At 44.4% G+C, this 26,453-nt stretch overlaps 1 protein-coding gene across 4 annotated transcripts in view; it reads left to right on the forward strand.

Annotated features, from left to right (window-relative positions):
- LOC139163304 (phospholipase A2 inhibitor-like) overlaps positions 1 to 26,227 on the forward strand; it is a 56,023-nt gene extending 29,796 nt beyond the window's left edge. Inside the window, exons 1-2 of one of the 4 annotated variants that reach the window (XM_070744227.1) lie at positions 9,413 to 9,580; positions 16,866 to 18,371. In XM_070744227.1, coding sequence (XP_070600328.1) covers positions 9,578 to 9,580; positions 16,866 to 17,876 — 1,014 coding nt within the window. In that variant the 5' untranslated portion in view covers positions 9,413 to 9,577 and the 3' untranslated portion in view covers positions 17,877 to 18,371. Of the gene's footprint in view, positions 1 to 9,412; positions 9,581 to 16,865; positions 18,372 to 22,805; positions 22,991 to 25,100 lie in introns of those variants that run through there. The other 3 variants (XM_070744226.1, XM_070744225.1, XM_070744228.1) reach the window with 3 other exon arrangements.
- The last annotated feature ends 226 nt before the right edge of the window (positions 26,228 to 26,453 follow it).

The following is a 26,453-nucleotide window of genomic DNA, read 5'->3' on the forward strand; positions in this document are numbered from 1 at the left end:
AGAGACCAAGGTGTTGCAACCTGGTTTCATAAGGGAGGGGCTCCATTTCCTTCATCATTCTTGTTGCCCTTTTTTGCACCTTTTCCAGTTCCATTATATCCTTCTTGAGATGCAATGACCAGAACTGTACACAGTCCTCCAAGTGTGGTCTCACCATCGATTTGTACAGAGGCAATACAACACTTACCGACTTATTTTTGATTCTCTTCCTAATCAAGCCAAGCATGGAATTTGCTTTTTTTACTGCTGCTGCACACTGGGTTGACATCTTCATTGAGCTGTCCATCAAAACCCTAAGATCGCTTTCTTGGGTTGTCTCAGAAAGCTTAGTCCCCATCAGTTGGTAGGTATAATTGGGGTTCTTTGCCCTGATATGCCATTGAACTTGTTTAGGTTAAAATGCATTTGCCACTTTGTTGCCCACTCACTCAATTTCAAGAGATCCTTCTGGAGCTCCCGACAATCAGTTTCACTTTTCACTTGAACAATGTTCACCGGAACAATTTAGTGTCATCAGCAAACTTTGCTACCTCACTATTTATTTCTACATACAGATCATTAATGAATCAATTAAAAAGTAAACCTTGGTGTACTCCAAGGTTCAGTCCCCAAAACTGAACCTTGGGGTACACCACTTCTCACTTCTTTCCATCCAGAGAATTGTCCATTTATTGCCACCCTTTGCTTTCGTACAATTTAGCCAGTTACCAATCCAGGAGAAGACCTGTCCTCTAATTCCATGGCTGAAGAGCTTTTTTAGGAGCCCTTGGTGAGGGACTTTGTCAAAAGTCTTTTGAAAGTCAAGATATAAAATATCAAGTGGGTCCCCTTTATCTATGTGTTTATTTACAATGTAAATGGGACGTTGGGGACAAAGTTGAGGGCAATAAAGGGACTCATGGTTAGTTTCTCTTTTCTGTGCTTTTTCTATTTTTTCATGAGATTATTATTATTATTATTATTATTATTATTATTATTATTATTATTATTAATATTATTATTATTTATTGGATTTGTATGCCGCCCCTCTCCGCAGACTCGGGGCGGCTAACAACAGTGGTAAAACAACATGAACAATCCAATTAATAAAAACAACTAAAAAAAACCTTATTATAAAAAACCAAACATACACACAAACATACCATGCATAACTTGTAATAGCCTAGGGGGAAAGAATAACTTAACTCCCTCATGCCTGGCGACAATGGTGGGTCTTAAGTAATTTGCGAAAGACAAGGAGGGTGGGGGCCGTTCTAATTTCTGGGGGGAGTTGGTTCCAGAGGGCCGGGGCCACCACAGAGAAGGCTCTCCCCCTGGGGCCCGCCAAACGACATTGTTTGGTCGACGGGACCCGGAGAAGGCCAACTCTGTGGGACCTTATCGGCCGCTGGGATTCGTGCAGTAGAAGGCGGTTCTGGATGTATTCTGGCCCAATGCCATGTAGGGCTTTAAAGGTCATTACCAACACTTTGAATTGTGACCGGAAACCGATCGGCAGCCAGTGCAGGCCGCGGAGTGTTGCAGAAACGTGGGTGAATCTTGGAAGCCTCACGATGGCTCTCGCGGTCGCATTCTGCACGATCTGAAGTTTCCGAACACTTTTCAAAGGTAGCCCCATGTAGAGAGCGTTGCAGTAGTCAAACCTCGAGGTGATGAGGGCATGAGTGACTGTGAGCAGTGACTCCCTGTCCAAATAGGGCCGCAACTGGTGCACCAGGCAAACCTGGGCAAACGCTCGCCTCGTCACAGCCGAAAGATGATGTTCCAATGTCAGCTGTGGATCGAGGAGGATGCCCAAGTTGCGGACCCTCTCTGAGGGGGTCAATAGTTTCCCCCCGCCCAGGGTAATGGACGGACAGATGGAATTGTCCTTGGGAGGCAAGACCCACAGCCACTCCGAGATGCTTTTTTCTTCAGAGTCATGTGGAAATGGGAGTAATGCAAGATCTAGGTGGATTTCTTTTTTTGTCACTTGTGTTAGGCATTTTCCCAAAAGCGATGAGGAAATTGTTTCTCCTCCCAAAAACAACAGAGAAATGTACTTTTTAGGGAAACACTTCAGGTAAAGGGGAATGTCAACATTTGTCTCTGCTTTTGAAACAAAGGTTGAGCTGTACATAGACATTGACTCCCCCGCCACCTCACCATGATGCAATCCAGATGGGGAATTTTTTTACTAATATTTGAGGGCAGCGTCTTGCTCACTGTGCAGGTAGCACCTGCTGAACACAGCATTCAAGAAAGAGATAAGCTGGGGGACATGCGGTTTGGAGAAAGCTATAGGTAGGTGCATGCTTTTGGTCTTGGTTGCACAAGCTGAGTGTTAGAAAAAGAAGGAAGGAAAGAAGGAAGGAAGGAAGGAAGTGGAAGGAGGAGTAAAGGAAAGAAGAAAGAAGAAAGGAAGAGAAAGAAGAAAAAGAAAGAGAGAGGAAAACAGAGAGAAAGAGGGCCAGGGAGACAGAGAGAGAGAGAAAAGAAAAAAGAAAGAAAGAAAGGAGAGTGGGAGGGAGGAGGAAAGGAGAGAATGAAATGAAATAAAGGGGAGAGAGAGAGAGGAAAGTAGGAAGGTAGGAGAATGAGAGAGAGGAGGAAGCAAAGAAAGAAAGAAGAAAGGGAGAGAAAGAAGAGAAAGAAATGGGAGGGAGAGAAAAAGAGAGGGAACGAGGGAGAAAGAAAAAGAAAGAGGGAGGAGGGAGAAAGGAAGCAAGGAGAGTGGAAGGGAGGAGGAAAGAAAGCAAAGAAAGAAAGAAAGGGGGGAAAGAACAGAAAGAAAGAAGGAGGGAGGGAGACAGAAAGAGAGAGAAGGAAGGATGGAAGGAAGGACGGGAGGGAGGAGAGTGGGAGGGAGGAGGAAAGGAAGGAAAGAAAGAGAGGGAAAGAACAGAAAGAAATTGGGAGGGAGGGAGGTAGAGAAGGAAGGGAAGGAAGGAGGGTAGAAGGATGGATGTCAGTGGAGAAAAGGAGGGAGGGAGGAGAAGGAGAGGGAAGGAGGGAAGATAGGAAAAAAGGAGCGATTGATGGATTGACAGATGGATCAATGGGCGGAGGGAGGGAGGGAGCCTCAGTCCAGTCTGGCCACCTTCTATTCCAAGCCCGTTTATTGAATTTGGAAATCACACCACGGCCGGGAGGGGTTGCAGATACTCCAGGAGAGCTCTCAACCCTGATTGAGTAAAAGGTTGGTGACAGTGGAATTGAACAGAAGGAAAAGTCAGTTCCACATCTGGGAAGAGAAGGCAGAAACAGAGGAGGGGAGGGTCCCAGGCCGAGGCAGGTGAAAAAGACAAGTTTAAGGTGCTGTTTGTTTTATTTTTTTAATTGCTTATTGTTGTTAGCCGCCCCGAGTCTACGGAGAGGGGCGGCATACAAATCCAATAAATAAATAAATAAATAACCTCGAGGCTCGACTACTGTAACACTCTCTACATGGGGCTACCTTTGAAAAGTGTTCGGAATAATAATAATAATAATAATAATAATAATAATAATAATAATAATAATAATTTATTAGATTTGTATGCCGCCCCTCTCCGAAGACTCGGGGCGGCTCACAACAAACGATAAAACAATATATATAGGCACAAATCTAATATTAAGAAAAAACTAGAAACCCTATCATAATTTAAAAACCAAACAGCACATACATACCAAACATAAATTATAATAAGCCTGGGGGAAAGATGTCTCAAATCCCCCATGCCTGGCGGTATAAGTGGGTCTTAAGTAGTTTACGGAAGACAAGGAGGGTGGGAGCAGTTCTAATCTCCGGGGGGAGTTGATTCCAGAGGGTTGGGGCCGCCACAGAGAAGGCTCTTCCCCTGGGGCCCGCCAGATGACATTGTTTAGTCGACGGGACCCGGAGAAGGCCAACTCTGTGGGACCTTATCGGCTGCTGGGATTCGGGCGGTAGCAGGCAGTTCCGGAGGTATTCTGGTCCAATGCCATGTAGGGCTTTAAAGGTCATGACCAACACTTTGAATTGTGACCAGAAACTGATCGGCAGCCAATGCAGGCCACGGAGTGTTGTAGATATGTGGGTGAATCTGGGAAGCCCCACGATGGCTCTCGTGACTGCGTTCTGCACGATCTGAAGTTTCCGAACACTTTTCAAAGGTAGCCCCATGTAGAGAGCGTTGCAGTAATCGAACCTCGAGGTGATAAGGGCATGAGTGATTGTGAGCAATGACTCCCTGTCCAAATAGGGCCGCATCCGGTTCCGGTGGGGGAGCAGAGAGTAGGGCGGAGGCTGCAGCTCTGCCGTACTATGGCTTAACATCTGAAATTTAGGAAGTTTTTTGACCCGAGTCAGCGGGAATCTCTGGGTCTTTGGGAGGGATAAACGTTGCTGCCTCTGAAGACCCCCGAGTTTGCAACCTTCTGCGGTGTTCGGAGCTGTCTTTGCCCTGGAATGCGGAACGCCGGAAAGAAAATCAGCTGGGAGGCGGAAGATGGCGGCCGCTAGCTGTCATTAAAGAATCCTGACGGGACCAGGAGCTGGCTGGGGCTCGTTGGAGCCAGAGACTGAGGACTGAGCTGGGCGGTTTTTGGAAGATGATTGCCCCTTCCTTTCCTCCCCGACGAGCCAGGAGCCGAGTGCGGTATGGTGGGAGCGCTCGGCATCGGAGGGGCCATCGGGCGGAGGACTACTATGACGGAAGCAGGGCGACCGGTTTGGCGGAGGAAGCCAGAGGAACGTGGTGGAGGCCAGTGAGTTGTGGCATGGCTCCGGAACGAGAAGGAGGTCATCCCTTCGGAAGCGGAAGCCGAGGAGAGCATTGTGGAGGCTGCTGGCCTGGGCTGAGGTTTGCAGCGATTGAATGGTGGCGATATGGCTGTGTGGGGTTGTGGAAGGATTGGAGAACTGGAGGCGTCACCCGACAACTACAGAGACACGGGGAAGAGGCTAGGCGGAATATCGAGAGCCGAGCGGCACTGCTGAGTCAGAGGGGCCGAGATTGGTGGTTGATATATAGAGAACTGAAAAGCCTGCCTCAGAGACTTTGGAGGACAGAACTCATATACCTAGGAGAACCAGAGAAAGACCTGAGGGTGCCAGAAGGTGGCAGGGGCTGCCAGCCTGTGGCAGGGGTGCCGGCCTGTGGCAGGGGCTGTCACCACAGACCTGAAGGAAAATATACCAGGACGTTCTTCCTGAACATCTTTCCCCTGAACATCCCTACCCCCAAAAAACAAATCTCCCCCCCCCCAGGGACTGAGAGCTGCATTGCTGACCTGATAGACAATTGTTTTTAATTACTTCCTATATTTCTTAAGCATTTTAAGCATCTTAGAACTTGCACTTATATTCTTTCTATTTTTATATTCTATTTTATATTGTATATTCTGAGACTTTTAGTAATGTTTTTATGACTATTAACTATTTTATTAATTTAATCTATTTTTAACTATTGGGGATTTCTTAACTAATGGATGACTGGGATGTATGTAACACTGTGCATGAGACGAATGATTGGTATGATTGGGATGGTTGGGATGGTTGGGGTCACGGTATGGATGAGGTGAATGGTAACAGTATGAATGACGGATTTGGCCCACCTGACACCAGAGAGGCGGGAGGAGAGGGGGCATCGATCTCTGGGGTGGCAGAGGGTCGGAATATCCCAGTATTGCTGGGGAGAGGCAGATATGGCGGGGGCCACGGAGTTAGCCGTTCCAGGGGAACAAGGGATCGTTGCCTTATAACGATCCCTTGTTCTGGCTCCGTGAGCCCAACCTTGGACGCTGGTGATGAGTGCAATTCTGGCCCTGGGCTCAGGTTGCTGCTGCTTAATGCCAGGTCGGTAGTAAATAAAGCTCTCCTCATCCGGGATTTGATCCTGGATGAGGAGGCCGACCTGGCATGTATTACTGAAACCTGGCTGGGCCCAGAGGGAGGTGTTCCTCTCTCTGAAATCTGCCCAGCCGGGTTTCAGATATGGCATCAACCTCGACCCCAGGGAAGGGGGGGAGGAGTGGCTATTATAGCCAGGGAGCGCCTTTGCCTACGTGGACTCATTGCTCCAGAGATTGCGGGTTGCGAGTCTCTCCTGATGAAGTTGGACCTAGGGGTTCAGGTCGGCTTATTTCTTACGTACCTGCCTCCCAGCTATGTGTCAAAAGCCCTGCCTGTGCTACTCGAGGAGGTAGCCGGGTTGGCGGTGGAGTTCCCCAGACTTATTGTCTTGGGGGACTTCAATCTGCCGTCACTCGGCGAAACCTCTGGGTTGGCACAGGAGTTCATGGCCACCATGACAGCCATGGACCTGACTCAAGTAGTTCAGGGTCCGACTCATGAGGGAGGACACGCACCTGACATGGTATTCCTCTCTGAGCAACTGAGTAATGGTCTGAGACTAAGGGGCTTAGAAGCATTGCCTTTGTCATGGTCAGACCATTTTCTACTATGGCTTGACTTCCTGGCTCCAATCCTTCCCCGCAGGGAGGCGGAACCAATTAAGATGTTCCGTCCCAGACGCCTGATGGACCCAGAGGGCTTTCAGACGGCGCTTGGGGTTATTCCAGATGCACTCGTCCACAGTTAAGCGGAGTCTCTTGCGGAAGCCTGGAACAAGGCTGCAGCGGAGGCTCTTGATCGGATTGCGCCTTTGCGACCTCTCCGCGGCGCTAGACCCCGTAGAGCTCCATGGTCCAACGAGGAGCTCCGGGAGTTGAAACGCCAGAAGAGACGTCTAGAGAAGCGATGGAGGAAGAGTAAGTCTGAATCTGATTGAACACTTGTAAGAGCTTTTATTAAGACTTACAAAGTGGCGCTCAAGGCGGCAAGATGCACGTATCATGCCGCCTTGATTGCATCAGAGGAATCCCGCCCGGCCGCTCTGTTTAGGGTGACCCACTCCCTTCTTAATCAGAGGGGAGTTGGGGAGCCCTTACAGAGTAGTGCCGAGGACTTTAACATGTTTTTCGCTGATAAAATCGCTCAGATTCGGGCGGACCTCGACTCCAATTGGAAAACAGAGTCGGCTGACAACGAGTCAGTTGAGGTGACTGGGGCCCGTACTTGTCCACCTGTCTGGGAAGAGTTTGATCTGGTGACACCTGATGAAGTGGACAAGGCCATTGGAGCTGTGAGTTCCGCCACCTGTTTACTGGATCCGTGTCCCTCCTGGCTGGTCTCGGCCAGCAGGGAGGTGACACGGAGCTGGGTCCAGGAGATTATCAATGCTTCCTTGGGGAGGGGATCTTTTCCATCATCCTATAAAGAGGCGCTCGTGCGCCCCCTCCTCAAGAAGCCTTCCCTGGACCCAGCCGTACTTAACAACTACCGGCCAGTCTCCAACCTTCCCTTTATGGGGAAGGTTGTCGAGAAGGTGGTGGCACTCCAGCTCCAGCGATCCTTGGAAGCCGATTATCTAGGTTCCCAGCAGTCGGGTTTCAGGCCCGGTTACAGCACGGGAACTGCTTTGGTCGCATTGATGGATGATCTCTGGCGGGCCCGGGACAGGGGTTTATCCTCTGTCCTGGTGCTTCTTGACCTCTCAGCGGCTTTCGATACCATCGACCATGGTATCCTTCTGCACCGGCTGGAGGGGTTGGGGGTGGGAGGCACTGTTCTTCAGTGGTTCTCCTCCTACCTCTCCGGTCAGTCGCAGTCGGTGTTAGTGGGGGGTCAGAGGTCGACTCCGAGGTCTCTCCCTTGTGGGGTGCCTCAGGGGTCGGTCCTCTCCCCCCTACTATTTAATATCTACATGAAACCGCTGGGTGAGATCATCCAAGGGCACGGGGTGAGGTATCATCAGTACGCTGATGATACCCAGCTTTACATCTCCACCCCATGCCCAGTCAATGAAGCGGTGGAAGCGATGTGCCGGTGTCTGGAGGCTGTTGGGGCCTGGATGGGTGTCAACAGACTCAAACTCAACCCGGATAAGACGGAGTGGCTGTGGGTTTTGCCTCCCAAGGACAATTCCATCTGTCCGTCCATTACCCTGGGGGGGGAATTACTGACCCCCTCAGAGAGGATCTGCAACTTGGGCGTCCTCCTCGATCCACAGCTCACATTAGAGAACCATCTTTCAGCTGTGGCGAGGGGGGCGTTTGCCCAGGTCCGCCTGGTGCACCAGTTGCGGCCCTATCTGGACCGGGACTCACTGCTCACAGTCACTCATGCCCTCATCACCTCGAGGTTCGACTACTGTAATGCTCTCTACATGGGGCTACCTTTGAAAAGTGTTCGGAAACTTCAGATCGTGCAGAATGCAGCTGCGAGAGCAGTCATGGGCCTACCTAGGTACGCCCATGTTTCACCAACACTCCGCAGTCTGCATTGGTTGCCGATCAACTTCCGGTCACAATTCAAAGTGTTGGTTATGACCTATAAAGCCCTTCATGGCACCGGACCAGATCATCTCAGGGACCACCTTCTGCTGCACGAATCCCAGCGACCAGTTAGGTCCCACAGAGTGGGTCTTCTCCGGGTCCCGTGAACCAAACAATGTCGCTTGGCGGGACCCAGGGGAAGAGCCTTCTCTGTGGCGGCCCCGGCCCTCTGGAACCAACTCCCCCCAGAGATTAGAATCGCCCCCACCCTCCTTGCCTTTCGTAAGCTACTTAAAATCCACCTCTGCCGTCAGGCATGGGGGAATTGAGATCCTCTTTCCCCCTAGGCCTTTACAATTCTATGCATGGTATGTCTGAATGTATGTTTGGTTTTTATATTAATTGGTTTTTAATCGTTTTTAGTTTTGAATTACTATTGTACACTGTTTTATTGTTGCTGTTAGCCGCCCCGAGTCTCCAGAGAGGGGTGGCATACAAATCCAATAAATAAGTAAATAAATAAAATTTATTTATTTTATTTATTTTTTATATTTTTTATTTATTTATTTTATTTTATTTATTTTATTTATAATGGTATTATTAGTATATTTATTTATTTGTTTGTTTGTTTGTTTATTTATTTATTTATTTATTTATTGGATTTGTATGCCGCCCCTCTCTGAAGACTCGGGGCGGCTAACAGCAATAATAAGACAGCATACAATAATAATCCAATACTAAAAACCATTAAAAACCCATTATTATTAAAACCAAACATACATACAGACATACCATGCATAAAATTGTAAAGGCCTAGGGGGAGAGAATATCTCAGTTCCCCCATGCCTGGTATATGTTGGTAATATGCATAGATATAACACTGTTTATATACGTTGTGTTCTGTCTGGGTCACTCCAGAAGCCAATACCAACCCAAAAAGAGAATCCAGACACACTGGTAAAAGGCAAAGGCAGTTTTATAAAATTCAAGAAAAACACAGGTAACAGAAAATGTCCTTACAAACAGGAAAATGCTGTATCTTCAGATATATCCACGAAGGCCAAAAGTCCATGCAGCAATACAGAAATCTTGCTGCCAAGCCAAGGCTGTAGATAGCAGACCTACACCTCCCACGGATCTTCCAAAGCTGCTGGGCCACAAGCCAGGAACAGAGACGCCGAGAAACAAGACAGGATAATGCCACGCCAAACTGATAACACTCCACATGGCTTTAAGGGCTTGCCTGCCTTTTAAACCCTGCTGATGAGGACCACACCCAAACCCAGCTGTTTCTAATTCAATGGTGATAATATTTCTTTAACTGCTCCTTTTGTTGCTCTGAACGTCTCTGTCTCATGTCAATGACAGCTTGTGCGTCATCACCTAATGACTCCAAGCTACTGGCTGGGGAGAGCCCCCCCCCCCCGGGGCTCTCATGCTGTTCTCCTTCATCCCATTCCTGATTTTCCTCTCCCCCATCCGACTGTTCAGCCCCCTCCTCTGCGCTGTCATCCTCCTCCGGGCATGGAGCCAGCAGAGACACAGCCGGTCTCTGAGCAGCCTCAGGCTGAACCACAACACGTGGTATGGGTACTAATAAGAGGGAAACATTAGGATAGGGAGGGTAGGCATGCTGATGCCCTTATGCACATATGTACATGTGTACATGTTTTGCCAAACCATGTAAAAGATAGCAGGTATTGGTATAAACAAAGGCAAAGGAGGTACAGGTAAATTTGTACAATGGTACAATAGGACAGGGATGGTAGGCACGATGGTGTGCCTACGCACAAAAATGGAAGGACTCCAAAGTACCCAGAGACAAAGAGATAGTTTTAAAAAATTCGATTGTGCAGAAATGGACTGACTAATGGCGGAATTGAATGATAAGAAAGACTCGGGCTATTATGCTACCTGGACAATGTGGTATAAATGGATACAAAAAGGTAAACAAACTCACAGTGAAAATTGGTTTATTATATAGGACTATGTATACAGATCTACGAACGCAAGAGCACAAAACAGATTTAAACTTAATATTAACCGCTCCAAACTTGACTGTAAAAAATATGACTTCAGTAACTGAGTTGTCGAAGCGTGGAACTCATTACCGGACTCCATAGTGTCATCCCCAAACCCCCAACACTTTACCCTTAGATTATCCACTGTTGACCTATCCAGATTCCTAAGAGGTCAGTAAGGGGCAAGTACAAGAGCACTAGAGTGCCTTCCGTCCCCTGTCCTATTGCTCTCCTATATCTCCTATTCCTTTCTTCTATTCCTATATCTCTTCTTTTATTCTTTCATTGATATGTTCTGTATCTTCTTTTCTATTATTTCTTAGATATATTTTACTATGAATATCTCCTCTATAACCTTCATCATGTATTTTACTATGTGTATACAGATATATACCCGCTAAAACCCTCATTGTGTATTGGACAAAATAAATAAATAAATAAATAAATAAATGAATGAATGAATGAATGAATAAATACAATAAATACAATAAATACAATAAATAAATACAATAAAATAAAACATATAGTATATGGACAATATGTTAAAATACGGAAGCTGACCCACTTAAATATATTTAATCTGTATGTGTGTAAATGTTCGTTTACATGTTGTGTTTGTGTTCTGTTTTTTATATATATATTCAATAAAAATTACTTTTTTCTAAAAAAAGGAATTTATTTATTCGATTTTTATGCCGCCCTTCTCCTTAGACTCAGGACGGCTTACAACATGTTAACAATAGCACTTTTTTAACAGAGCTAGGCTATTGCCCCACAATCCGGGTCCTCATTTGACCCACCTCGGAAGGATGGAAGGCTGAGTCAACCTTGATCCGGTGATGAGATTTGAAATGCTGACCTACAGATCTACAGTCAGCTTCAGTGGTCTGCAGTACAGCACTCTACCTGCTGCGCCACCCCGGAATGGGGAGAGGTCGGATGTGGACATGCTAAGGTTAAAGTTTTTGGGGAAGAAACCACAGAGTCAGGTAGTGCAGTTGCTGAAGTGCTGTTCTGAAGGCAAAATAGGTACAGGTAAATTTGGATACTAGGACAGGGACGGTAGACACAATGGTGCCCTTATGCACGCCCCTTACAGACCTCTTAGGAATGGGGTGAGGTCAACTGTAGACAGACTAAGGTTAAAGTTTTTAGGGTTTCTGTTGTGGTTAGCTCTGGCCCAGCTCCTGCCCCAAGGACTGTAGATGTGGGGGAGACATCCACATGCTGCAGGCCTGTTTTGTCCCCGGTGGAATCTGCTGATGAAGGCTCCTCTGACCAAGAAGACATGAGTGACAGGGAGGAGGAGAGTGGGGCAGACAGCTCAGAAGGAGATCAATTATCTAGCTCCTCCTTGGATTCAGAACAAGAGTTAATGATACAGCCACGCATGCGGAGAGCGATGCATAGGCAGCAACAACTGAGAGATTATTATCAAAGAAAATGAGGCCACCTGTGGTTGGGTGGGGCTGTGGTAATTAGTGAGGCTGCTATAAAGAGCAGCCTGTGGGTTTGGCCATTGTGGAGGATTATCTGATCGTTGTGTTTCGTGACTGCTTTACTGACTTGGACCTTTTGTGTGCTGATTTTCCCCGCTTTGAAACTAAACCAGAGCAAAGTGTGATCACAGAGAAGGAGAGGAAGGTAGTCCTTTTTTACTTTTTGCATTTTGCATTTTTGGAATTCAAGGAGAAGGGAGAGATTTAACTGGCTGGAACAGACAAAGGGAAGGATAAAAACAGGAAAAAGCCATTTTAATTTGCACTTCAGATCACAGAGAAGGAGAGGAAGGTAGTCCTTTTTTACTTTTTGCATTTTGCATTTTTGGAATTCAAGGAGAAGGGAGATATTTAACTGGCTGGAACAGACAAAGGGAAGGATAAAAACAGGAAAAAGCCATTTTAATTTGCACTTCAGATCACAGAGAAGGAGAGGAAGGTAGTCCTTTTTTACTTTTTGCATTTTGCATTTTTGGAATTCAAGGAGAAGGGAGAGATTTAACTGGCTGGAACAGACAAAGGGATATAACTATAAACCAAAATCAGCAAAGTTTGGTAGCAATAGGGGTTGTGGATTTTATTGCTAAGTACTTGTATTTCAATACATTGTTAAGATGACTGGCTTGGTGCAGTGTAACACTTGTTTGGCTGTTGTCTTCCGTAGTACCTTGTGGAACTTGGGGTACTGCCCTCTTTGCATTAGGACATCTAGGTTAGATGGCGAGATCTCTAGATTGCAGTCCTTAGTTTGTAGCTTGCAGTCAGAAGTGGAAAGATTGTCCCAGCCACGTGCTGTAATGCAGCCATGTGTCCAGCCTCCACTTCCACAGCGCCACCCGAGGAGGAGGGCTGTGTGGACAACTGTCGGTTCAGGAAGATTGCGTGCAGTTGAGCAAAAACATAGTAATTTTGGTCTCTCTTTATCGAATTCCTATACTGTTCTTGCGGATTTAAATAGTAAGGATGTTGGAGATATTAGCAAGGCCCCTCAGGCAGAGAATGAGGGGATATTCAAAGGGGAAGTTGTTGTAAATGTCACCAAACCATCAAGTGCAGTTAGTAGAAATATAAAGAGGACACATTTTCTTGTGGGTGATTCGACTGTTAGAGGTGTTGATTTGGGACAGAGTAAGGACGTGGTGAAGGTGCTGAGGTGTCTCCCAGGGGCCACTGCCAGCAGGGACAGGAGGAGGATTACAAACATTGTCAAGGCTGTGAGTAAAGGCAATAACATTGATGTGGTGGTGCATCTTGGCACAAATGATTTGTCCCAGAGAAATGTCAATATAGTAAAAAGAGATTTTCAATGTCTAAGTGTGGAGCTGGGTAAAATAGCAGATTCAGTGACTTTCTCAGAGGTGTTACCGGTTTGTGGCCAAGAGGATAAAACAACGTGTATCATAGAGTTTAATGTGTGGTTAAAGCAGTGGTGTAAAGCCGAAGGTTTTGGCTATGTAAGTCATGATGTCAGTAGGTGGTCTAATAGGGAGTTGTTTAAGAGGGATGGTTTGCATCCATCATACAGAGGTACCCAGGTACTCGGTGAGGAATTCAGAACTTTTTTGGACAGGCATTTAAACTAGGTAAAGGGGACAGAGATGTAACTGATGTGGGTAATTTCTGTCCCCGACCAATGAGGATAAAGCAGTTTTTGGAAGCTTATGAAAAGGGAGCTGCAAATAAAATAGATGTAGTTGTTGATGATAAGGGGCAAACTAATAATGAAAATAATGTTCTTCGTGTAATGTGCACGAATGCTCGAAGCTTGAGCAACAAGCTCTGTGAATTAATGGCCATAATATCTAGAGATAATTTGGACCTGGTTGCCATAACTGAGACATGGTTTAAGGATTCTAATGAATGGGAAATATCCATACCAGGATATACACTGTATAGGAAGGATAGAATAGAGAGAAGGGGAGGTGGAGTAGCCATTTATGTTAAAGAAACTCTAAAAACAACACTAATTCAAAATACATGTCAAGATCTAGAGACCCTCTGGATTTGCATGCAAAATAAAGACGGTTCTGTCATTAGAATTGGTGTGATCTATAGGCCTCCAGGGCAATCTGAGGAATATGACAACAAGATGGTGGATAAAATTACCCAAATGGCAGTAAAGGGAGATATTGTGGTTATGGGTGATTTCAACATGCCTGATGTTGACTGGAATATCCCCAGTGCCCTTACATGCAAAAGTAAGAATATAGTAGAGGCCTTTACAGGAGCAGCTCTGGCACAGCTGGTTAAGACACCAACTAGAGGGGAAAATATTCTAGATTTAGTTTTTACGAATGGGAATTGGGTTTTAGAGGTCAAGGTGGGAGAAAATTTAGGTTGCAGTGACCATCTATGTTTGTGGTTTGATATAAAAACTCATTGTGAGCAATCCTATAATGCAACCAAAGTATTGGATTTCAGAAAAACAAATTTTAATGCAATGGGGGAATATTTAGATAATGAATTAAAGGGGAGGGATAAAATGGCAGGAGCGAGCACCCAGTGGACTGTATTTAAAAAGGCCATCTTAAAAGCCACTGGACTGTATGTAAGACAAATAACTAAAGGTAAAAGGAAGAAGAAACCGCTATGGTTTAGCAATGATGTAAGGACTATAGTCAATGAAAAAAAGGCTGCCTATAGGAGGTATAAAGAGTCTGGAAGTATAGCTGATAGGGAGGTGTATAAAATGAGACAGAAGGAGGCGAAACAGATAATATATGCTGCTAAAGCCTCGAAAGAGGAAGAAATTGCCAAATCTCTAAAGAAGGGGGATAAAACCTTCTTCAGATATATTAGTGATAAGAAGAAGAAAAACTGCGGCATCACGAAGCTTAGTACCGGGAAAAATACATGCATTAATGGGAATAAGGAGATCGCTGACCATTTCAATAGCTACTTCTGTTCAGTTTTCTCAAAAGACACCTTACAAAATAATACTATAGAGGGATATAGCATTGCCTCCAACTGTACGGATTCAGCTCCAGTGATCTTAGAAGCCGATGTCTTAGAAGAACTTGAACGATTAAAGATAAATAAGGCAATGGGTCCAGATGGCATCCACCCCAGAGTTCTTAAAGAACTCAGATCTGTCATTGCTACCCCCCTGACTGATTTGTTTAACCAATCCTTGTTAACAGGAGATGTTCCTGAGGATTGGAGAATGGCAAGTGTTGTGCCTATCCACAAGAAGGGCAGTAGAGAAGAAGCTGGTAACTACAGGCCAGTTAGCTTGACATCAGTTGTCGTTAAAATGATGGAGACTCTACTGAAAAAGAGGATAAATCAGCACCTAAAAAACAATAAATTATTGGACCCAAATCAGCATGGCTTTACTGAAGGCAAATCATGTCAGACTAATCTCATTGATTTCTTTGACTATGTCACAAAGGTGTTGGATGAAGGTGGTGCCGTGGATATTGCCTACCTGGACTTCAGCAAAGCCTTTGATACGGTTCCACATAAAGAGCTGATAGATAAATTAGTGAAGATTGGACTTAATCCCTGGATAGTTCAATGGATTTGCAGCTGGCTGAAGCATAGACACCAGAGGGTTGTTGTGAATGGCGAGTATTCTGAGCAGAGTCAGGTTACAAGCGGTGTGCCACAAGGGTCTGTTCTGGGTCCTATTCTTTTTAATATGTTTGTGAGCGACATAGGGGAAGGTCTGGTAGGGAAGGTTTGCCTATTTGCCGATGACTCTAAAGTGTGCAATAGGGTTGATATTCCTGGAGGCGTCGGCAATATGGTAAATGATTTAGCTTTACTAGATAAATGGTCAAAGCAATGGAAACTGCAGTTTAATGTTTCCAAATGTAAAATAATGCACTTGGGGAAAAGGAATCCTCAATCTGACTATTGTATTGGCAGTTCTGTGTTAGCAAATACTTCAAAAGAAAAGGATTTAGGCGTAGTGATTTCTGACAGTCTCAAAATGGGTGAACAGTGCAGTCAGGCAGTAGGGAAAGCAAGTAGGATGCTTGGCTGCATAGCTAGAGGTATAACAAGCAGGAAGAGGGAGATTATGATCCCGCTATATAGAATGCTGGTGAGACCACATTTGGAATACTGTGTTCAGTTCTGGAGACCTCACCTACAAAAAGATATTGACAAAATTGAACGGGTCCAAAGACGGGCTACAAGAATGGTGGAAGGTCTTAAGTATAAAACGTATCAGGAAAGACTTAATGAACTCGATCTGTATAGTCTGGAGGACAGAAGGAAAAGGGGGGACATGATCGAAACATTTAAATATATTAAAGGGTTAAATAAGGTCCAGGAGGGAAGTGTTTTTAATAGGAAAGTGAACACAAGAACAAGGGGACACAATCTGAGGTTAGTTGGGGGAAAGATTAAAAGCAACATGAGAAAATATTATTTTACTGAAAGAGTAGTAGATCCTTGGAACAAACTTCCAGCAGACGTGGTAGATAAATCCACAGTAACTGAATTTAAACATGCCTGGGATAAACATATATCCATCCTAAGATAAAATACAGAAAATAGTATAAGGGCAGACTAGATGGACCATGGGGTCTTTTTCTGCCGTCAGACTTCTATGTTTCTATGTTTCTATGTTTCACTTTGTGAAAGAAGAAGGACTGTGAATTGCCTCACAGCTGCAATCTAAGTATCACAGAACTGATAAGGGACTTGTACAAATTACCAGTTTGTTTGGAGACCAGTGCTCTTTGCTATCCCAAAAGAGGGTTTGGTTTAAGTGAATTTTCATTATAAAGAACATTGTTTTGAATTTTCAAACGTGTGTGTGTCTGAAATTGTACCTATGCATTTTTGGGAGGAGTCTACCAGAGAGCTTGACAAAACAGTTTCGGGAAGAAACCATAGAGGCAGGCAGTGCATTGCAGGCATTGACCATTCTGTTGCTGAAATCGCATTTTCTGCAGTCAAGTTTGGAGTGGTTTACATTGAGTTTGAATTGATTGTGTGCTCGTGTATATTGTCGCAGTTGAAGCAGAAGTATTTATTGACAGGTAGGACATTGCGCCAGATCGAAGGCGATATAGCTCTAAGCTATCTAAACCCTACTCTCCTTTTTCTCTCCCAGTTTCTCCATAGAATGAAGCCTTCAGTTCCACCTCTTCTAGTCTTCTGCCTTGTCATGTCCCTCAACAGTTACACCCAACAGGTCCCTCACTGCCTGCCCCTTCTGGGCTCCGAAAATATGACTTTTATCTGCAACACTTCATCACTCCGCGAATTCCACGCCTGCTTCCCCACTGGAACCACGTTCATCTCCATCCAGTCCACCCAGATCTCCAGCCTCGGTGCAGACGCTCTGCAGGGTCTTCCGGAACTCCAGATACTTTTTTTGTCCAACAACCAGCTGAAGACCCTTCCGAGTGGCCTGTTCCGTAACCTCCCACGACTGAACTCCTTGGATCTCTCCGGGAATCTCCTGGAAGACCTAGAGCCAGAGCTCTTCGTGAATGCAGGTAGCCTGACCCACTTAAGCCTCAGTAAAAACCAGCTGGCCGAACTGCGCCCATCCTGGTTCGAAACCCTGGAGGAACTCAAGATCCTGCATCTCAATCACAATCAGCTGAAGGAGATCCCAACCTCTTGCTTCCGTAAGCTAACTCAGCTGTTGTCCCTGGATCTCTCCTTCAACCTCCTCCGTTTCCTCTCTCCGGAGATGTTCAGAGGCCTGATGTCTTTAACAAATTTAAATCTGAAGAACAACCCCATCCAGTCTATCGCCCCCCAAACCTTCCATGGGACTCCCAGGCTGCGGATTCTCTCCCTGAGAAACACCAGCCTGACCCATGTTCCGGCTGGGCTATTTCAGTCCTTAAAGAATCTGGGACGGTTGGATCTCTCCACCAACGAGATCACCTCTCTGGATTCTCCCTTGGTCAATGGGTCATCTTTGGGATTCACTCTCAATCTCAGTGGGAACCCCTGGGCATGTGACTGCCGCCTGCAGGCTCTCTTAAACTGGGTCCAGAAACACAATGTGGATTTGTTCCCCAAGGAAGACATTGTCTGCGCTTTTCCCAAAAGTTTGAAGGGTCAAGTGGCAACTTCGCTTAACGGATCTCAGCTGTGCTCCTGCTAAAACTTTTGATTTTAAAAAAAAATAATCATTTCTTCTTTTGGAATCTCCTTGCTTTTCCATGGTTGAGCCTATGTTATTCTAGTCGTTATTAAAATATGCGTAACCAAGTATTTATCTTCTTTTTTATATGATTTATTAAACATCCCTAATAAAAATTCATTTTGAAATCATGGAAATAAGATTAAACAATTTTGATGAAAACAAATTGGAGAAGCTGATGGTACAATGGAATAAGGTGAAAGATTGTATGTTGAGTAGAATTTGTGACGAAAATGTGAAAAATAAACTCCAATCACTCTTTGAATAGTAAACAAATGCAAAATAGAGCTAAGGAAATAAAAGAACATAAACTAGTAAATATTTGAACCCCATAATTGGTGGTGGTGGTGGTGGGTATTGTCAGTTGGGTGATGGGCACATGCACTGTGCATTGTTTTATGTTTGTTTTATGTTATATATCAATGTGCAAAACCAATAAAAATATTTTTTTTAAAAGATCCCTAATAAAAATTATGGGTTTTTTCTCTCTATTTTTTCTTTTAAAACTTCTATTAACCATTCCTCTATAGTTTTCCAATAGATTTTAGCTTTAATACACAAATGAATGTGTTGTGGTTCAGCCTGAATCAGATCAAAGACCAGCTGCGTCTCTGCTGGCTCCATGCCCGGGGGAGGATAACAGCGAAGAGGAGAGTTCTTTGCAGTCAGACAGTGCAGACAGCAGTCACGAAAGTGAAGGTGATGCAAGGCCTGGGAGCCCTGGGGAAGGGCTCTCTCAAGCAAGTAGCTGTGATTTTCTGGAGTCCCTGGATGATGACGCACAAGCTATCATTAGTATGCAGCAGAGACGCATAGCTCAAAGGAGAAATCAGCTGCGTAGATATTATCAGCGTTGAATGAGGAACACCAGGGGGTTGGGTGTGGTCCTCATTAGCAAGGAAGGGTTTATAAGGCATGAGACCATTCCGGCAGCATGGAGTGTTATCAAAGTGATGTTGGTGTTATCTGCCTTTTCTCTCAGCGTTTTTGTTCCTGGCTCATGGCCCAGCAGTCTTGAAGACCCGTGGGAGGTTTGTGTCTGTTAGCAACAGCCTCGTCTGGCATTAAGGATCCTGTGTTTCTGTATGAACAATTGCCTTCGTGTATCTATTTGGAGTTCCACTGTTTTCCTGATCTGTAAGGACATTTTCTGTTGGCTTCTTTTCTCTTTACCATTATAAAACTGTGTTTGGATTCAACCGGTGTGTCTGGCTTCTCTTTTTGGGTTGGTCATAGTTTCCGGAGTGACCCAGACAGAACAGAATGATAGAAAGATCCTTTTTGTTTTTTACATTTCCAGCACAGTAGCAATACATTTGGGAACATTATTGAAATTCTCTCAGGTCCTAGATGCCAATGGTAGAATATCTTACATTGGTTTTCTTTAAATGCATTTGATTGCATTTCTAATTTCCAGTTCTATTATTAATATTTTACCTTTTGGGTCTTGTATATCTCTTTTGAATTGACTGGTTTTTTCACATACATTGCAATGCCACTTTTTTTTTTGCTCTGCCAATGAAGTGTATAGATTTCCCAATTTTGCATTTTCTATTAATCTTTGATTCTGTTTATTGATATGTAGTTCTTGCAAGGTGATCACATTGTTTGGTAATTTGTTTAGTTTTGTAAATAGTAATCTTCTTTTTTGGGTGGGGTTATTTAGTCCATTGATATTGATTGATATTATATTTAATTCTTCTGACATTCTTATTTATAGTATTTGTAGTATCTTGTTTGATATCTTGGCTCTCGTAGCTTTTTTTGTTTTTTTCTTGCTGTTCTAATTTTCTTTCGTTTTCTTTCTGGGTTTTTTCCTGTTGCAACTGATTCGTCTTCCTCCTGCCTTGCTTCTTCTAATTCTTCTCTGCTTCCCTTACTTTCTTTGCTTGGTAGTTCTTCCAACCCTAACCCTTTTTCTTCACAAAAGTTTATTGCTTCTTCCACTATTTCTATTCTGATTTTCTTTTCTTGCCATGTTACAGTCATGCCTTCTGCTACCAGCCATCTGAACATTATATTATCTGTAATCAATTTCTTGGTTAAAAATTGATACTGTCTTCTATTTTCTCTTATTCTGCATGGTACCTGTTTCAATATTATGACTTCTTTGCCCTTGTAAGCAACTGTTTGATTTTGCAACCATTTATAGATGTCATCTCTTATAGCTCTTCTTGCGAATTTTAAATGAACTTCCCTCGGTAAATTATGACTCCTTGCAAAATTTGTATGCACTCTGTAAAGTTCATCGACTTCATGTATTATCTTTTATGGATCCATTTGTAGAATTTCAGCCAATATCTCTATCATCTTCTCTCCTAACTTCTCTTCCTTTTCTTCTACTATATTCTGGAAGCGCAAGCTATATGATGCGCACTCCATCTCTAAAAGGGCGATAGCTTCTTCTAAATTTCTTGTTGATATATCATTTTTTGCTTCAATCGCCTCCATTTTCTGACCGACTTTCTCCACCTTATCTTTTTTTTTTCATTTTCTGTTCATTTTCCAATAGTGTTCATTGGATATCCACATTTTTTTCATCCATACCTTTAATTTTTTCTTTTAGATCGCCCATCTCTGCTTTTAGTTCTGCTTTTAGTTCTGCGTGCAGCTGTTTTGCTTCTTCTCTGCTACTTTCTAATGTTATCTGAGATTTAGCCATTAATTCTCCCCTCGAAACAGAATACCCTACGAGACTAGACTTTCAATCCTGGGCCTAGAAAGCTTAGAACTAAGACGCCTCAAACAAGATCTAAGTATTGCCCACAAGATCATATGCTGCAATGTCCTGCCTGTCGGCGACTACTTCAGATTCAACCACAACAACACAAGAGCACACAACAGATTTAAACTTAATATTAACCGCTCCAAACTTGACTGTAAAAAATATGACTTCAGTAACCCCCAACACTTTACCCTTAGATTATCTATGGTTGACCTATCCAGATTCCTAAGAGGTCAGTAAGGGGCGAGTACAAGTGCACTAGAGTGCCTTCTGTCCCCTGTCCTATTGCTCTCCTATATCTCCTATACATTTCTTTTATTCTTATATCTCTTCTTCTATTCTTTCATTGATATGTTCTATTACTATATCTTCTTTTCTATTATTTCTTAGATATATTTTTGTTGTGATTCAGCCTGAGGCTCCTCAGGGACCGGCTGCGTCTCTGCTGGATACAGGCCCAGAGGAGGAGGACAGTGAACAGGAGGGGGAGGACCAGGCAGATGGGGGAGAGGAAAGTCAGGAAGAGGATGAGGGGGAGCAGCCTGAGAGCCCCGGGGGGGGCTCTCCCCAGCCAGTAGCCTGGCCTCATTGAATGAGGAAGCACAGGCTATAATTGACATGAGACAGAGACGTGCAGCTCAGAGACGGGACCAATTAGAAAGGTATTGGCATCACTGAATTGGCAACAGCTGGGTTTGGGTGTGGTTCTCCTCAGCAGGGTTTAAAAGGCAGGCCCGCCCTTTCAGCCATGTGGAGCATTATCAACTGGAAGTTCTGTGACCCTGCTTTGCTTCTCGGCATCTCTGATCTTGGCTTGTGGCCTAGAAGACTGGAAGACTTGGGGGAGGCGTATGTTTGTTATCTCCAGCGTTGTTTTTGACAGCAAGAATCCTGTTTTACTTCATGGCCTTCGTGAAACATCTTTGAAGTTTCAGCGTGTTCCTGTTTGTAAGGACATTTTCTGTTACCTGTGTTTGCTTTGAATTCTATAAACTGCCTTTGATTTTTACCAGTGTGTCTGGCTTCTCTTTTTGGGTTGGTGTTTGCTGGAGGGACCCAGACAGAACATATTTTACTATGAGTATCTCCTCTATAACCTTCATCATGTATTTTACTATGTGTGCTGTATATATATATATATGTCACATGTTTAAGCTGAATTTGAAAATTAAGGGAGACTAGGATAGATCCTATTTCGGCCTTATTTTGGCCTCATCAGCTAGCCATATATATACTATATATACCCACGAAACCCTCTTTGTGTATTGGACAAAATAAATAAATAAAAATAAATAAAGAAAGAAAGAATAGAAAGATAGAAGAAAAGATATAGGCATAGAAGAGAAGATATATGGGATACAGGAGAGACAATAGGACAGGGGTCGGAAGGCACTCTAGTGCACTTATGCACACCCCTTACTGAACTCTTAGGAATCTGGAGAGGTCAACCGTGGACAGTCAAAGGGTAAAATGTTGGGGGTTAGGGGATGATACTACGGAGTCCGGTAATGAGTTCCATGCTTCAACAACTCTATTACTAAAGTCGTATTTTTTACAATCAAGTTTGGAGCGGTTAACATTGAACTTGAATCTGTTATGTGCTCTTGTGTTGTTGTGGTTGAAACTGAAGTAGTCGTTGACAGGCAGGACATTGCATTATTTATTTATTTATTTATTTATTTATTTATTGTTTTTTGTTTGTTTGTTAGAGTTGGAAGGGACCATGCATGTCATCAAGTCCAACCCCCTGCCTAAGCAGGAACCCTATAGCACCCCTATAGCACTGTATTTTTTTTACAGTCAAGTTGAAGCTGAAGTAGTCGTTGACAGGCAGGACATTGCAGCATATAATCTTATGGGCAATACTTAGATCATGTTTAAGGCATCTTAGTTCTAAGTTTTCTAGGCCCAGGATTGTAAGTCTAGTTTCATACGGTATTCTGTTACGGGAGGAGGAATGAAGGGCCTCTTCTGGTGAAGTATCATGTGGAAAGAGGAGCAACCTGAGACCTTGGGGGGGATTTCCCCCACTTGTTTTAGGCAGTGTCCCAAAAGAGATGAGGAAATTGTTTCTCCTTCCAAAAAACAACAGAGAAACGTACTTTTTGGGAAAGCACTTCAAGTAAAAGGGGAATGTCAACATTTGTCTTTGCTTTTGAACAAAGGTTGAGCTGAGCAGAGACACTGACTCCCCTCTCCCACCGTGATGCAATCAGGACGGGAATTTTTTTTTCCTAATATTTGAGGACACTGACTTCCTCACAGCGCAAGTATATAAGATAGTTTCTGCTGAACACAGCATTCAAGAAAGAGAGAGGCTGGCGGTCATACGGTTTGGAGAAAGCTACAGGTAGGTGCACACTTTTTGGCTTCATTGCACAAGCTGAGTGTAGGAAAAAAAGAAGGAGGGAAAGAAGGAAGGAAGGAGAGTGGGATAGAGGAGGAAAGGAAGAAAGAAAGAAGAAAGTGAGATAAAGAAGGGTAAGAAAGAGGGAGACAAATAAAAAGAGAGAAAGAAAGAAAGAAGGAAGGAAGGAAGGAAAAAGAAAGGGAGAGAAAGAATAGAAAGAAAGAGGGAGGGAGGGAGACAGAGAAAGAAAGAAAGAAGGAAGGAAGGAAGGAAAAGAAAGGGAGAGAAAGAATAGAAAGAAAGATGGAGGGAGACAGAGAAAGAAAGTTAGAAAGAAAGAAAGAAAGAAGGAAGGAAGGAAGGAAGGAAGGAAGGAAGGAAGAAAAGAAAGGGAGAGAAAGGAATAGAAAGAAAGAGGGAGGGAGACATAGAAAGAAAGAAAGAAAGAAAGAAGAAGGAAGGGAGGATGGAAGGAGTGTGGGAATCAAAGCCATGGAATCTGCAAAAAATCACATCGGTTTGATTCCCCTTCTTCCAAATTTCTTGTCCTTAAGATTTCCTAACTGAGAAACAGAAAGATTTGACCCCTAAATAAATGTTTCACACCAAGAGGCACAGTTTGGAAGAAATAGAATGGCAAGAAGAAGCAAACAAGGAATCGTGGCTATGGGGCCCTCACAGGGGAAATTTCTTGAGGGTTTAAAAATGGAAGGAGGCCAAAGGAAGAGAGAAGGAAGGAAGGAAGGAAGGAAGGAAGGAAGGAAGGAAGGAAGGAACGAAGGAACGAAGGAACGAAGGAACGAAGGAAGGAACAAAGGAAGGAACGAAGGAAAGAAGGAACGAAGGAAAGGGTGAGAGAGAGGGTGAAGAGGATGGAGGTAAGTGGAGAGAAGGAGAGAGGGAGGAGAAAGGGAGGGAAGAAAGGAAGATAGGAAAAAAGGAGGAAGAGAGGAAGAGAGGAAGAAAAGGAGAGTGGGAGGAAAGAAGGCAGGGACGAGAGAGGGAGGGAGAAATAGAGGCAGGTCAAGGGAAAGGAAGGGAAAGACACAAGGAGGAAAGAAGCAGAGAATAGTGAAGCAACAAAGGAAAGAGAAAGGGAAGGAAAATAGTTTCAATAACCCTTCCGGTCGACAGCCTCATCCCAGTCTGACCACCTTCTATTCCAAGCCCATTTATCAAATTTGGAAATCACACCACAGCCGGGAGGGGCTGCAGATACTCCAGGAGAGCTCTCAACCCTGATTGAGTAAAAGGTTGGTGATGGGTGGAATTGAACAGAAGGAAAAGTCAGTTCCACATCTGGGAAGAGAAGGCAGGAAAAAGAGGAGGAGGGGGAGGGTCCCTGGGCAGGGCAGGTGGAAAAGGGAAGCTTAAAGTGCTGTTTCTTGATTGTTTGGTTGGTTGTTTTATCAAAACATGTACAACATAGCAGGTATTGGTATAAATGTAAACAAAAGCAAAGTAGGTACAGGGTAAATTTGGACAACAGGAGGCTGTGAGAGTCTGGATGGGTGCCAACAGGCTAAGACTCAAGCCTGACAAGATGGAGTGGCTGTGAGTCTTACCGCCCAAGGATATGTCTATCTGTCCGTCCATCATCCTGGGGGGGGGATCTTGACCCCCCTCAGAGAGACGGTCCACAACTTGGGGGTCCTCCTTGATCCACAGCTGTCCCTGGAACATCATTTTTCGGCTGTGGCAAGGGGGACAGGTTCACCTAGTGCACCAGTTGCGGCTGAAGTCGTATTTCTGTTGCTGAAGTCTTATTTTCAGCAGTTGAGTTTCAAGCAGTTTATATTAAGTTTAAAACTACTGTATTTTGTTCACATGTGTTGTTGTGGTTGAAGCTGAAGTGGCAGATGATTTTATGAACTTAAGGGGCGTGCATAAGCGCACCACTGTGCCTACCGTCCCTGTCCTATTGTCTTCTTTTGTTACTTTTTATCATCTAATGTTTTATTTGCACAAATTACCATTCTATAATTGTTTGACTAAATAAATAAATAAATAAATAAATAAATACATACATACATACATACATACATACATACATACATTTAGATCAGATCAAAGGCGTTACTCTCCTTTTTCTCTCCCGGCTTCTCCATAGGATGACGCCTTCAACTCAACATCTTCTGGTTTTCTGCCTTATCATGTCCCTCAACAGCTATACCCAACAGGCCCCTCATTGCATGACCATTCCTGGCTCCGAAAATACGTCTTTTGTCTGCAATGCTTCATCGCTCCGCGAATTCCCCGCCAGCTTCCCCACTGGAACCACGACCCTCTCTGTTCAGTCCACCCAAATCTCCAGCCTCGGTGCAGACGCTCTGCAGGGTCTTCCAGAACTCCAGATGCTTTTTCTGTCCAACAACCAGCTGAAGACCCTTCCAAGTGGCCTCTTCCGTAACCTCCCACGACTGCACACACTAGATCTCTCCGGGAATCTCCTGGAAGATCTAGAGCCAGAGCTCTTCGCGAACGCAGGTAGCCTGACCTTCTTAGGCCTCGGTAAGAACCAGCTGGCCAAACTGCGCCCATCCTGGTTTGAAACCCTGGAGGAACTCAAGATCCTGCATCTCAACCGCAATGAGCTGAAGGAGATCCCGACCTCTTGCTTCCGTAAGCTAACTCAGCTGTTGTCCCTGGATCTCTCCTCCAACCTCCTCCGTTGCCTCTCTCCGGAGATGTTCAAAGGCCTGACGTTTTTGACGACTTTAAATCTGAACAACAACGCCATCCAGTCTATCGCCCCCCAAACCTTCCGTGGGACTCCCACGCTGTGGATTCTCTCCCTGAGAAACACCAGCCTGACCCACATCCCAGCTGGGCTCTTTCAGTCCTTGAAGAACCTGGGACAGTTGGATCTCTCCGCCAACGAGATCACCTCTCTGGATTCTCCCTTGGTCAACGTGTCGTCTCTGGAATTCACTCTGGATCTCAGTGGGAACCCCTGGGCGTGTGACTGCCGCTTGCAGGCTCTTTTAAACTGGGCCCAGAATCACCACGTGGATTTGTTCTCCAAGGAAGATGTTGTCTGCGATTTCCCCAAAAGTTTGAAGGGTCAAGTGGCAACTTCGCTTACCGGATCTCAGCTTTGTGGCTGCTCCAACTCCCAGAATTTCCAATGAGCGTGCTGTAAGATATGTTAAAAAGGATGAAAGAGGTGGGAATGCTGAGTAGAAAGCCAGACAATAAAAGAAAGAAAACAAAATAATTAAACACGAATCAGAAAAATTAAGCTGTTTGATTTATTCAACATTAACCAACCATTTTTCTCTCTGCCTTTTTTTGACATTACAAACTTCCCTTCCATTTCTTATTCAGTCCTTTTTAAATCCCAAAAAAAAAAATCACCCCCTTCACTTTCTTCCACTTTCAGGAAAATATCTGAAAAGAAGAGTTGGTCCTAAATTTACAACAATCGGTGACACTTCAAAGTTACAACAGCACTGGGGGGAAA

This window comes from Erythrolamprus reginae, chromosome 1, assembly GCF_031021105.1.
Source record: "Erythrolamprus reginae isolate rEryReg1 chromosome 1, rEryReg1.hap1, whole genome shotgun sequence".
Classification (NCBI taxonomy): Eukaryota; Metazoa; Chordata; class Lepidosauria; order Squamata; family Dipsadidae; genus Erythrolamprus; species Erythrolamprus reginae.